Here is a 12,971-nt window from a genome sequence, read left to right as displayed (position 1 = left end):
CCTCTGGTGAATAGGGGTTTGGAAATAACTATATCTGTTATTTTGAATGGAAAAAAAAAGAAAAAAAAAAAGAAAGTGGTAAGTGGGGTATGATTCAAGTATAAAAAGAGTGAAATGCATGAAGTTGTATACAGTTGGAGAAAGGAAAATAATCTGAAAGCATTGTTGTCCTTGGATAATATTGTGGCATAACACAGCGATGGTGATCTTGGAGCACGCCCTGTTCGGCACTTTCCCCCACGCAATTTCCATAATGCATAGAGCTGAACACACGGCCTTCTTCAAATGCTCTCCAACCCTCTTCTCCATAATGGTCCTCCAAATTCGGCCTTACGCCGTTTTTACCTTGAAAATGACGCCTGAATTCTTCCCCCAATACGCCTGCGACCAACTCCACTACGTTCAATTCAGCATCGATGACTTCTACATGACAATCGTGGAACAGCGAACCAATCGCTTTTCTTCCGTCACCCTCTCTATTGCGGAGCACCAACGCCATTTTGCCATGGAATTTTCCCCTCCTAGTAATTCATTCATTCATTCATTCATTATATTCTTCCTTTCCATCAATCTTTGCTTTCTTGTTTCTTCTTGTTTCTTTACATGTCTTTCTTGCAGGCCTCGTACATCCGAGGACCAAACTCATACCCACGTCCCCTCCTGAACGAGGTATCAACGAGGGCGCAATTGACTATGCATCCTTTGTGTCCTTTGATTTATTTCACTTTCGACGCCTTGTGACGGGTTTAGAGAATAATGAACATGGTAATTTTATCATCATTTTCATATTTCTTGAAACCAAAATGTTTCAACTTCTCTAAAGCAATCATTATTTGTGATTTCTGATAGCTCATCTCACTATTACCAATTCACAAATCAAGTTCTTGGTTGAAGATGTGGAGGTTGTTCTTACTACTCAGGTATTTTCTTCGTTTCTTTTGGTTAGGAGTGAATGATATTATCTACTTTGAGTATAAGCTCTCGTGGGTTTCCTTTTAGTTTCCCAAAAGGTCTCATACCAATGGAGATGTCTTCCTCTCAAACAAAATATACCATAGAGCCTCTGCTGAGGCTTATAGAGCCCTCGAACAGTCTTTTTCCTTAATTGAGGCTCGACCCCTTTCTCTGGAGCCCTCGAACAAAGTACACCATTTGTTCAACACTTTTTTACTATACTTTCAAGGGTCTCAACTTCTTTGTTCGACATTTGAATTTTCTATTAACATAGCTAAATTAAGGACATGGCTTTAATATCATGTTAGGAATCAAGACTCTTCACAATGGTATGATATTGTTTATTTTGAGGTTAGAAGCTAAGAAATCAGGTAATGAAGCTATGTCCTATGTTTACAAGATACTAATGAATTCCCTATACGGAAGATTTGGTATTAACCCTAAAAGCACGACCACCGAGGTCTGCGATCAATATCGATACAAAAATTTAATCAGGGTATAAGTTCTCAATGGGTTTGCTTTTGGTTTCCACAAAAGACCTCATACCAATGGAGATGCATTCTTTAATCGCAAATTCATGATCATTCCCTTAATTAGCCAATGTGAGATTTGTGCCCTAATGTTTTTGCAGAGGAACGAATGCATAATCGGAGGTTTTGCAGCGGGAGAAGAGTTTGAATCCGCAATGTGTCTGTGTCCATGGGAATTCTTCTATAATTTCACGTCGGAAAGATTATGGTTGTTCAAGTCATATGATCCAAAGGGTATGACACTCATTGCTCCTATGGGATTGTACGTTCACATTTCATCATATTTCCCCGAAGATTTCTATATGCCAAATTTTTAATGTCAACTTACATTCTTTTCTATGAATAATATGAAACGTGGATGAACAAAAATTGTTGTATATCTTTTTACCCTTAGATTTAAAATATTATTTGCTTCAAATTAAATCTTTTAAAAATTAAATCACAAATAAGTAAAGAAATAATTACGAACAATGGGTGAATGATTAACTTCAAAGATCTGTAGTTATTAATGTTCATGCACGTAACTAGTCTTCTAAAGTTTTGTTTAAGCGTTTAGTTTGACCACCTATTTATTGGTAAAATGTCGTATAAAACTCAAATGATGTATTCAACATCCTCGGAAGATTCTTCTGAAAATTTGAGGTGTAGTTGGGATTTCGATCTAATACTAATGACATCGGAATTTTGTTATCGATTAAATATGAATACTTTATTGGTTATAGATAAAAATTAAATTACCAATGAACTAAAAAACTTTAAGTGAAGCAGCCGAAGAACTTCCAAATGCCCTTGTTGTTTGTCTTCTCCTTGTCATCGCTTAACGGGTAGCTTCTCAAATACCTTTGCCTCGAATGGTTAATTGTATCGATACTCCTCTGTGTTTCAATCCCAGATGAAGAAGAAGATGAAGATGCCATCTCTGTCATGTTCTTCTTTGTGCTTAGTGCTCGCAAAAATGTTGCATCTGCTTCTGCCCATTTCTGTTCCTTTGCAAGCTTTGCACTTTTCGACGCATTCGAATCCGTCATCGTGAAACGTTAATATCTTTGAAGATCAAATCTGAAAAGGAGAACAAAAACACTTTCCGAGATCGAGATTGGATTCAAAAATATTTTTCAACCAAATTATTAATATTAATAAATAAATTAGAACATATTGTTCAGTTTAGTTTTGGTTTCCCAAAATGTCTCGTAGTTCCTTACTTCTATTTTTTTTTCGAGACTCGATGGTTCTATTAACATGGTTAAGTTAAGATAAGGGTGTGACTCTGATACCGTCTTAGAAACAACGGGCCTCCACGTAAATAAAATAATGGAAAAAAATAACAAAATTCTTTGCTTACCTTTACTTTGTATAGCTTGGAGTTCTTGAGTCAGTAAAACTTTCCAGATTTTCTACTAATTTGGTTTGGGAAGCCTTCTTTTTATAACCCAAAGAAGAAGATCAAATGCTTTACCTACTCGACCATGGATTTATTTCGTTAATAATAAAGTAATATCAGATAGATTCTTTATTGGATTCTATCTGATATTACGTGGGTTAGATATTATAATAATTTAATAATATATGAAAATTTTAAAATCTATCTAAGATTTGTAAAGATTAAAGAGCAATTTGATTTGGTTCGGTTTAACCCTAGAAGGGGTCATTCATGCTTAGTTTTGTGACCGACCATCGTTTGCTTCATAAACCCTCCCTTTGGTCTTTTCAATGGTACTCGTCGGGCTAGTATGTGTGAAATCTCAATCGATACAAAACATTCCTTGTAACAATGTGGATATCTCATCTCTCCTAAGATCTTACATCGGTAGGAGAGGAGAATGAAACATTTCTGATAACAGTGTGTATGTAGAAAATAAATTGCTCTGATACCAATTTGTAGAAATTAAAGCCGCTCCGATACCAACTTGAGAGAAAAAACGCTCGCTCTGAATTTAACAGATAAATCTCATGAAACTTGAAAGGGGGTGTCCAAAGGGGAGAGACGCGACAAAGAAATTGCCTTTTTCCTCTACTGTTACATTAAGTTTTTCCTAAGGCCAAAATTGGCAACTACTCATAATTTTCTCACCCATTTCCTCCCCTTTCTTGGATAATTATGCCCTTGTGAATGAAAAAAAAAAAAACAAAATTCATTTAAGTTTATTTTCCAACAAAACTCCGCCATAAACTTAAATGCTCCTACTCGATGATTCCTCCTGTGTCGTTTTCGTCTTTTCGATCTCAGTCGTGGTTTCTTCAATTTTCTCTTCTTTTCCTCGAGCGAAAAAATGGGATTGTTCTTCTCTGATGAAACTTCATTTGGATCTTCTTGAGAACATCCCATCTATGACACCACCTCTTCATTTTTCAGTTCAGTTCTCAGTTACGCTTCTTTGACTTCATGGCTTCGTTTAGTTTATTCAATTCCCTTCGTAAGTCCACAGCGACCTTTACAGCTAGCATTCTTGTTTCCTCCATCTTGGTTTTATCACTAGTGAGTGTCTCAATCGTGTGTCGTAAATTCACTGCCTCCTGTTGGACTTGATTCAGGTTCACATCGAGTGAGTTTCTCTGTTGAATCAGTATCTCTATATCTTTTTTCTCCCTTACTAGCTCGTCCACTAAACCTCTATCTCCATGAGTAGACCTTTCTCTTTCTCCGCACCTTCTTCAACTTTCTTCGTAAGATTGGAGATTGTCTTCTCATTCTTTTCCTTCTTCTGTTTTAGACAGAAGGAACCCTTACTCAGCTTAGTCACTTCCTTCTTGAACTTTTGTTTCTAGTTCTTTCTTTTCTTCCTCAATTTTCATCCTCTTTCTTCTTTCTACCTCGAATTGCTTTTCCTGCAATTTGAGCTCTCTCTCTTCGAGTTCGGGCTCTCTGTTCTTCGGTTGTTCATCCTTCTTCGATTTTCTTGTCTCTGATACCACGATTTCGCTAAGTCCACTGCGTATCACCTAATTTCCAACAACTTCCACTACCTCACGACTATCGCTATTGTCTTTCGCGCCGCCGTCTCCTTTTGTGTTCGGCTCTTCGTTTTGAGCAATCAAGAGGATGCCACCATTTGTTATGTCATTCAAGGCCAAGTTGATGGTTTCGACAATCTCTCGCATAATGACCCATTCTGCCACAATTGTAACATCTGTCGGAGTTACAATCATTTGCATAGTGGCCATATTTTTGACATTTAAATCACTTGATGTTGGAATTGTATCCTTGACCGCGCCCTTGAATACGTCATCTTCCACGCCAATTTGCTTGGCTTGATAGTCTCTTCTCCTGGTAGTTTTCTTCGTGACTATTGCCTTGAGCAGCTCAACCATTCTTGCGGCTTCCACTATCTCTACCTCGAAAATTCTGTGAGTAGATTATTTTGCCTTCGTCTGAAGCACTTGATCGAGTGGCTCCTCTTTCTTTTTCTTGCGTTGCTCGTGTGCCTCGAGAGAACCGGCAAGCTCATCGACTGTGAACTTCACTAGGTCCTTCGACTCTTCTATGGCACACACGACATTCTCGAAGTTGTTTGTTAACGACCTTAAGATTTTTTCCACAACCCGCGTCTTGGGTAACATTTCTCCGTTTCGATTTAGCTGATTTGCCACGGTCTGTACACGTGTAAACCTCTCCGAAGATCCTACCTCGGTTGGAGAGGGGAACAAAACATTCCTTATAAGAGCCTTATAAGAGGTCGGAGAGGGGAACGAAACATTCCTTATAATAGTGTGGAAACCTCTCCCAAGATCCCACATCAGTTGGAGAGGGGAACGAAACATTATTTATAACAGTGTGGAAACCTCTCCTAAGATCCGACATCGGTTTAACAGGTTGGAGAGGGGAACAAAACATTTCTTATAACAGTGTAGAAACCTCTCCCAAGATCCCACATCAGTTGGAGAAGGGAACGAAAAGTGTCGAAACCTCTTCAAGATCCCACATTAGTTGGAGAGGGGAATGGAACCTTTCTTATTAGAGAATTGAGCGAAACATGTCTTATAAGAGAACGGGAACGAAACATTTCTTATAAGAGAGCGGGAACAAAACATTCCTTATAAGAGAGCGTGAAAATCTCTCCCGAGATCCCACTTCGGTTGGAGAGAGTAACGAGCTGACTGCGATAACTAACCAACCAAAACAGACCGTAATTATTAGCAGTGGGCTTGGGCCCTAGAAGGGAGAGGAAGGAGAAAACTGGTGAATGGGAAGGAGATAAGTTTGAAAGGATAATCCTATAAATTGGGCGAAGGAATAGGTCAAGAATAGTGTTGGGAAGAAGGTTTTGTTATTTAAGGTTGTTTAGTTTTAGGTTGGGGGGTGTTGTTGGAGAATGGATGACAAGTCGGTTCCTTATAATCTCCGACTGCGGAAGGATCACAAGGCGTCGGCTGCAACGGAGGGTTCGAAAGGTCAAAAGCAAGCAGAAAGGGAGTTTCAGGAAAAGGGAGGCGAAGAAGTGTTATCATTATATGGATGTGACAAATGTGGATGCTCTTTTGATCTTCAACCCTCTCTTCGTTCGCACCATTGCAAAGTAATTATTATTCTTTTTCTTTTTCTTGTATTCACTTATTTATTTTATTGAAACAATTCATTTGTGCAGAACAATAATAAAAGTGAGAAAGAGGCGATGGAAAACGAAGTGGATGAAGGGTTGGGGAAGGACAAATCTCTCAGAAAAAGAACCAGGAAGGGAATACCCACACGGGCTCCTTTCTTCTAGATTACTATTATTATTATTTAATTTAGATTCCACCATTATTCTTAGATAGAACAAACTCTATTCATATCAAAATCTAAAGCTATTCGATCCTAGATTTGTTTTTATTCAAATATATTTGAAATTTTTTATTTTTATTTTAATGGGTACTAATATTAATTAAATATAAATCAAAATTTGTAAGGTGGGGAGGGATTGAATTAATGGGAATTTTATTAGAATTTAAAATTTAAAGGTCATAATGTTTTTTTTTTTTTTTTTTGGTATGCATATATATGAGTGTGGTTGATATAAATGTATCATGAAACATGTTTTAGTTGTGTTGGGCTTATTTTTTTTTGTGTGTTCGAGTAATTAGCCATCAATGTTACAAATAAGGGTGGTGATTCAAGTTATCTGGTGGGGATGAGACTCAATTTTATTGTTTGGTTCGCAATTAGAATATTATTTCAGATCAATACAAATACTCCATGATTTTTGGGAATTGATTACCGTTCAATGGTCCCTATATGTTAGTTATGGAGTTTTTTAAGTTGAAATTTTAGTAACATTTGGTTGGTTTTACTAGATGTGCTTCTAGAGCATCTTTTAGGTTATTTATGGTGTTTTCTAGGTTGAAATTTTAGTAACATTTGGTTTTACTAGATGTACTTCTAGAGGATCTTTTAAAAGGGTATTCCGACCATATTTTACTCATTTTTAAACAACTTTTCCATTAACATTCATGATTTAATGTATGAAAAAAAAAAAAAAAAAAAAGACTAGCACAAGCTCATATACTTACTCCTGGACCTAGCCTTTGACTAACGTACACTCACTAACGGTATACTATGGAGGGAGGTGTGCACACATAGGGTCATGGTGTACATGATACTGTATCATAACATTGCAGTATACGTGTCTGCACTAATCAAAGTATCCCACTAATTAGTTAGAGGGGTTGAAGAACCAAAAAGTGAGTTGGGCTCTGAAAGCTAGTTGATCCAAGAAAGAAAAGGGCCGAAGCCCAGATGAAGTAGCAAACACAGGGCCCAATGAAGTTGATGATTTTAAGTTCTTATAAAATATATGTGGATTTAATTAATTAATTAAATAAATAAATATAGGTAGGTTAGTATGGTAGCCCAAGTAGGCCCATACAAAAAGGGTTCTTCTTTAATCTGGGCCCACCCGCCACAACAACAACAACAACAAGGCTGCAAAACAAAAGAAAGCTATTCCCTCTTATCTATCTCTGGTTGGTTGGTTGGTTTGTTTGTTTGTTTTGTTTTGTGAACAGCCTGTCATCCCTCTTCTCTCCTCAAAGCTACATAATGTTTGGACCACAATTCCCATGTGGCCATCACCACCCCTTGCTCACTCTGCCACGTGGACCACCATACACATAAAACATCATCCTTTTTCTTCTTTTATGTCTCATATCTTTGCCTTTTTTTTTTTTTTCTAATTATTTCTATCTCCTCGTTTTCTCCTTGCTTTTCTTCCTCCTTTTATGTATCCCTCTCTATTCTCGACGTTTTCAATTCTCGTAATTCTACGCCCACAACGTCTTCCTCAACTCTCTTCTAGTTTCAACGGTCCATTTATACAGAGCTACAGCTATCGCTAACCAAAAGCGTAAAAGAGAGCATAAGAATGTTGGTCCCTAAGGTAGGCATCAAATAGAGACAGGTGAGCGTTTGATTCCCATGTCCCAAGAACAAACAATCAACAAAATTAGCTCTCCATTAACCCTATAATTAACCAACTCCTTCTTAACATGTCATATTAATGGGGTTTAGGCATGTTCCATTAGGATATCTAAAGGAGTGTGGTCCAAAAAGACTCCAAATTTTGGACTTATTGTGGCTTCAAAGTGCCCTATCTTGGTTCATTTATGGTTTCAAAAAGAAAAAAAAAAAAGGACAAGTTCATATGTATGGTTTGTGAGATCCAAGTTTCTCTTTTAATGCAATTCGTTCCTTTGCCTTTTGCTCGATTGTGGTCCATCCTAATACAAACATCATTCTAGATTTCAAAGTTCAAGTCGTGTTTAATTATGCAAACTAAACCTTTTTATTTTTTAAATCCACCAACGTTAGATCATAGATTTTTACTAATCTAAAGTCGCTACCGTCATTATAATAGGTTAATAGGTCGTGTTTAATAGGTTATCATGACGATAGCGACTTTAGGTTGGTAGAAATCTAAGGTCATTATAGTTGGTATAAGAGACAGACACCAGCGATGTGCAAGCGAGAAAACTGAGCTCCAAAAGGGAGTGGACACGAGGCAGTGTGCTACTAATGCGTTAGGCCTCGAAAGGGGTGGATTGGGGTTCTCACATCGATTGGAGAATCAAACGAGTGCCAACGAGGGACTCTGGGCCATGAAGGGGATGGATTGTGAGACCTCACATCAATTGAGGAGGAGAACGAAACATATTTTGTAAGGTTGTGGAAACCTATTCTTTAACAGACCCATTTTAAGTTTTAATGATGAAAGATTGAAGATTTTTGGTTGCTTTAAACATGAAGTAGTGTCGGTGATTGAAACAAAATGATTGGTAAAGCTTTAACATCTCATTAGGTAAAGAGAGAGTAAATGATTTCTTTGGATGAGTTCTTAAGCAATCATGAGGAATTGAACTAAATTGTTTCTTTACTTATGATGTGTGTAAATTAGGTATCAAATTGCTCAAAATTCGATATTACTTTTTAGAATATTTTCAAATGTTACCCATCAAAGTTATTCGTTTTCCAAGCTGTGGATTCAATTGTTTACTTCTAAAAAGTATTTTGGTGAATTCATACCGGCTTCAAGAGTAATAATGATTCATCAACCCATTAAAATTTTTTTAGTTTGGGTTGAGTTAAACTTTTTTAAAACAAAAATTTTGGATCAATTCGTGGATTGACATTATTATAAAGATTTAGAATAGCTGACCATAATAACCGATGTTAGTGTGTGAATGTTTGATATTTAAATTTTATTAGATTTACGTGTATTGTGGTAGTTAAAAAAGGGGAAAGTTTAAAATTGAAATAATGGTATAGGAAGGGAATGAGAAGTAAAGAGAAGCTATCAAGTAGTTAGTGTTAACTTTGTGTACGAACCACGTGGCAAGCTTACCATGTGATAGTGAACCTTCAACAGACAGCCAACTACCAACTGTATTTGTGTCTTAAAAAATAAAAAGAATAATAATAATAAAAAACTTTTTAGACTGTTTTATCGATCATTACATTTAAATTTTAATACGAAAGAATTTCACATGGGGAGGGGTACTTTAGTAATTTTACATGCTTAAATGAAAAAAAATTGAGTATTATTGCCATTTTGGGTGGAGTAAACTTCATCTTCAAATATTTATGAAGATTCATAGATGATTCTTCAAATAGCTTTTTTTTTTTTTTTTTTTTCTTTGATGGGTAAGAGCTCTATGGAGCCAATTTTAAAGAAGCATCATTGAAGAGTGGTCAATTTAGTGACCGAAGTTCGATCGACTTTAATGGAGGTTCTTACTCGGATTTTCTCTATCAAAATTTTCTCTCCATACTCGATTATTTTTCATGATCCTTCATTCAACTTTCATGAAGCAATCAAAATGAGATTCGATCAAAATTTACATGAAATAACGGAAAGAAAATAAGAAAAAAAAATTTAAAAGTTAAAATTTCATGTGTAACTCGAAAATAAAAGAAAATAGAAAGGAAGAAGATGAGTCTGTGTATATATATATATATGATTCAGTTTACTATATATAAATGTTCTATATATAACCATTCTATATATATATATAGTTATCTACGATATATAAATATAAATTGTTACGGGTATGACCATGTACTTTATATGTTATTTACCATGTAATGATCCTAAATTTCTACTTATCTAGAGTGTTATCGTCATCATAGCTTAATCATTTCTATGAAAAAATAAGCATTTAAACTCTTTCATAAAGCATAAATTTCATCTTAAAACATAGTCGTAGACTTACATGTTCGAAAACATCTTTAAAATGACACAACAATAAACTAAATGAAATAAATAAATATTCAAATTAAAAACATCCTAGTCTACGAAGTGTAAGAAAATAAATGCGACTACCCTATGCATGTGTCATAGTCTCGAGTTGCGTTGTCGTCGTTAGCCGTACATGGATATCTTGCTTTACTTGAAATAGAAGTAGCATGTGACTTGAGTATTTTAAGAAATACTGGAAGTGACCCCATTATTAGGGTTAGATGCAAACACACGAATGAGACCTATCATATCAGTCTATATTCCTTAGGCGGCTATCCTAAACGGACTAATTGAATGTGTATTTACTGTTCTGCACACAGTCCATATATGCGAGTATGGACCCACCAGTTGGTTCGCACACCTCTTGAGCCTCTTTCTTGTCGGGCGAGCATTCTCTGATAGTTGTTGATGTCGAACACCCGTTTAGAAATAGCGACCATCGCAACATTATGATAAACATAATGATCACAACAGCTCTACTCACATCTCTAAGATGTAACTCCCTGCTTGCCTAAAAGTTTAAAGAATATATTATTATATAATGAGAGAAACATAGTAAATAGAGTTAATCATAATATCTCTAAGATTTCTGTACACGAAGAGTCAAGCTCCGTAGAGTTAACAATGTGTGATGGTAAACCAAGAAGAACTTAGTTATAAAGGTTAAATAAAAAGTATGTACCAAGATTAAGATAGGAGCAAACACTAAAACCACCGATGATAATATAGAGAAGTAAAATGTTATGACTCACGTACAGACCTAAGAGATGTTATGATGATAATGTTATGAAAGGTATGAGTAAGAGTTAATGAGATAACACTACACTCTGACGGGTTAATAAGTTCTCATAGTTATTCTATGTGGCATGACTGATAAGTTACGAGGAGAGATGTAAAATGAGCTCTAAAATGACGGTAAGAGGTTAGTAAGAGCTAACTATGATAACTGAAATTAAGGATATGAGCTACCCAAGAGCCTAATGAAAGGTGATTATGGAATGAAATTCATATTATAAACTCAAGTGAGTTAAAAGATGCTAAAAGAGGAGGTTCGATGGTCTCTTAGGTTTAACTCAAATCGAATAGCTGAACTTCACAATTGGTCTTTAGTTAGAATGGTGTGATATATGTAGATCTTTATAAATAATGTATTTCTATAAGTTTATAAGAGTTACTTACCGAGTATATTTAAATATTCCGTCAAGCTAACTCTTTTTATTTAATTTTAAGTAGTAACTCTTCTCGTGGGCCCGATCCATTTGCTTTACACGTGCCGCATTTGGTAACACTGAATTGGGCAAAACAACCACTTCCTCGTACATCACTCACTTAATATGTATAAACATATTTATACACAAAACTGTCTTTCCTTTTCTCACCTTTTATTCTTTTATTTATTTATTATTTAATTATTTAGGGATTAGGGTTTAGGCAAAAATTATTAATTCTAAAATAACTAAATTTGAGAAAGATTATTTAAAATCGATCTAGAAATTACGTTTCATAAGATTGGTTAGGATTGTACAACTTACAATTTTGATTTAGATGAAAAACATGAAGAGATAATCCATACACAGAGATACGGAGATGAAAAACTCAATAACGTTTAAGGTTTATTGATAGATGACTTCAAGTAGCTATCACTAAGATAATATTCTAGATAAAATCTTATAAACTAGATAAGATTCTGTCTTCGATTGTGCTTTGTCTTTGAATGATAGACCATGTTCTTTAGTAATTATATAACGCTTGTCTTGTCTCGGTCATCACTTGGTCTGTTGGGCGCCATTTCTTATCATTGTCTTAGTATGGTTGCGTATATCTTGTCTCAGACCTTGATTGCATGTAACGATCACAACCTAGTGTTTTCATAGTGTGGTTGTGATACTCTCTTCCACTTAAACTAGTAATCGTCCTTGTTAAAGATATTTAGTACTAAATTATTGTTTACCATATATATCATATTTGATATTTTATTATAAGAAGAATATCTAGATATTTGCCTTCTTACCATATGTATCTTTCACTCGGTTGTTATTTCCATTTATTACTCTTTACCTATCTTTGTAATTTATTTGATTATAAATAGATAACTTTCACACCATTTAAGTGTGATGGCTTAAGCAAACATTCTATTCTCAAGGACACAATCGTATTGTAGATTGTAGTATTTTCTCTCACTTAATCTAAGTATCATCCCAATGATGATCCAAACGTCAGATTGACTACTATTTGACTCGTTAGAAATAAACGTGTCTCAAAATGAATATGAAAATTGCATACTACTACCCAATGGCTATGGGTTATCCCACAGATGGACCTGCTCTGACTTGCAGCATAAGTATGACAAACTACCCAATGGCTACGGGTTATCCCACCTAGGACCTACTTCGCCCTTCTCTTGGACCCGACTCAAGACTCAGCAGATAAACCATGACACAACTAGCATGAACATATCCTTATCTGAGTTAGGGGATGCACCCCAAGCGTGACCATTTTGGCCTCAACACAATTATTCTGTAAGTAGTACAAATTAACTACAATATTTCATTGTCATGGTCACGTCCCTCACTAAAACAAAGTCTAGAAGCCTTTAACACATTTCCTTCAGCCAACTTTTTACTTAGCCGCTTGGTGATTGTTGCTCTCACGCTCCTCTTGGTCTTGTGCAAGTTCATTTTTTCTATATCTTTTACATCCTACACATTTCCTACACAGTCGTTTGTGTCTGAGGAATTCATTGAGTTAGTGCACCTAGAAAAGGAACCCTTAGAGACCACCC

General features: G+C 35.7%; 1 protein-coding gene across 1 annotated transcript; it reads left to right on the top strand.

Moving 5' to 3' along the window:
• Window positions 1-92: 92 nt before the first annotated feature.
• LOC111777844 (uncharacterized) lies at window positions 93-1,846 on the top strand. Its single transcript, XM_023657568.2, has 4 exons — window positions 93-524; window positions 619-765; window positions 850-920; window positions 1,586-1,846. The coding sequence occupies exons 1-4, from the start codon at window positions 200-202 to the stop codon at window positions 1,799-1,801; spliced, it is 759 nt and encodes a 252-aa protein (XP_023513336.2). The 5' UTR covers window positions 93-199; the 3' UTR covers window positions 1,802-1,846.
• Window positions 1,847-12,971: the final 11,125 nt, after the last annotated feature.

Source organism: Cucurbita pepo, chromosome 16, assembly GCF_057944985.1.
Source record: "Cucurbita pepo subsp. pepo isolate OVF chromosome 16, ASM5794498v1, whole genome shotgun sequence".
NCBI classification, from domain to species: domain Eukaryota; kingdom Viridiplantae; phylum Streptophyta; class Magnoliopsida; order Cucurbitales; family Cucurbitaceae; genus Cucurbita; species Cucurbita pepo.
Note: the sequence above shows the minus strand (reverse complement) of the source record. Positions and strands in the feature narration are given on the sequence as shown.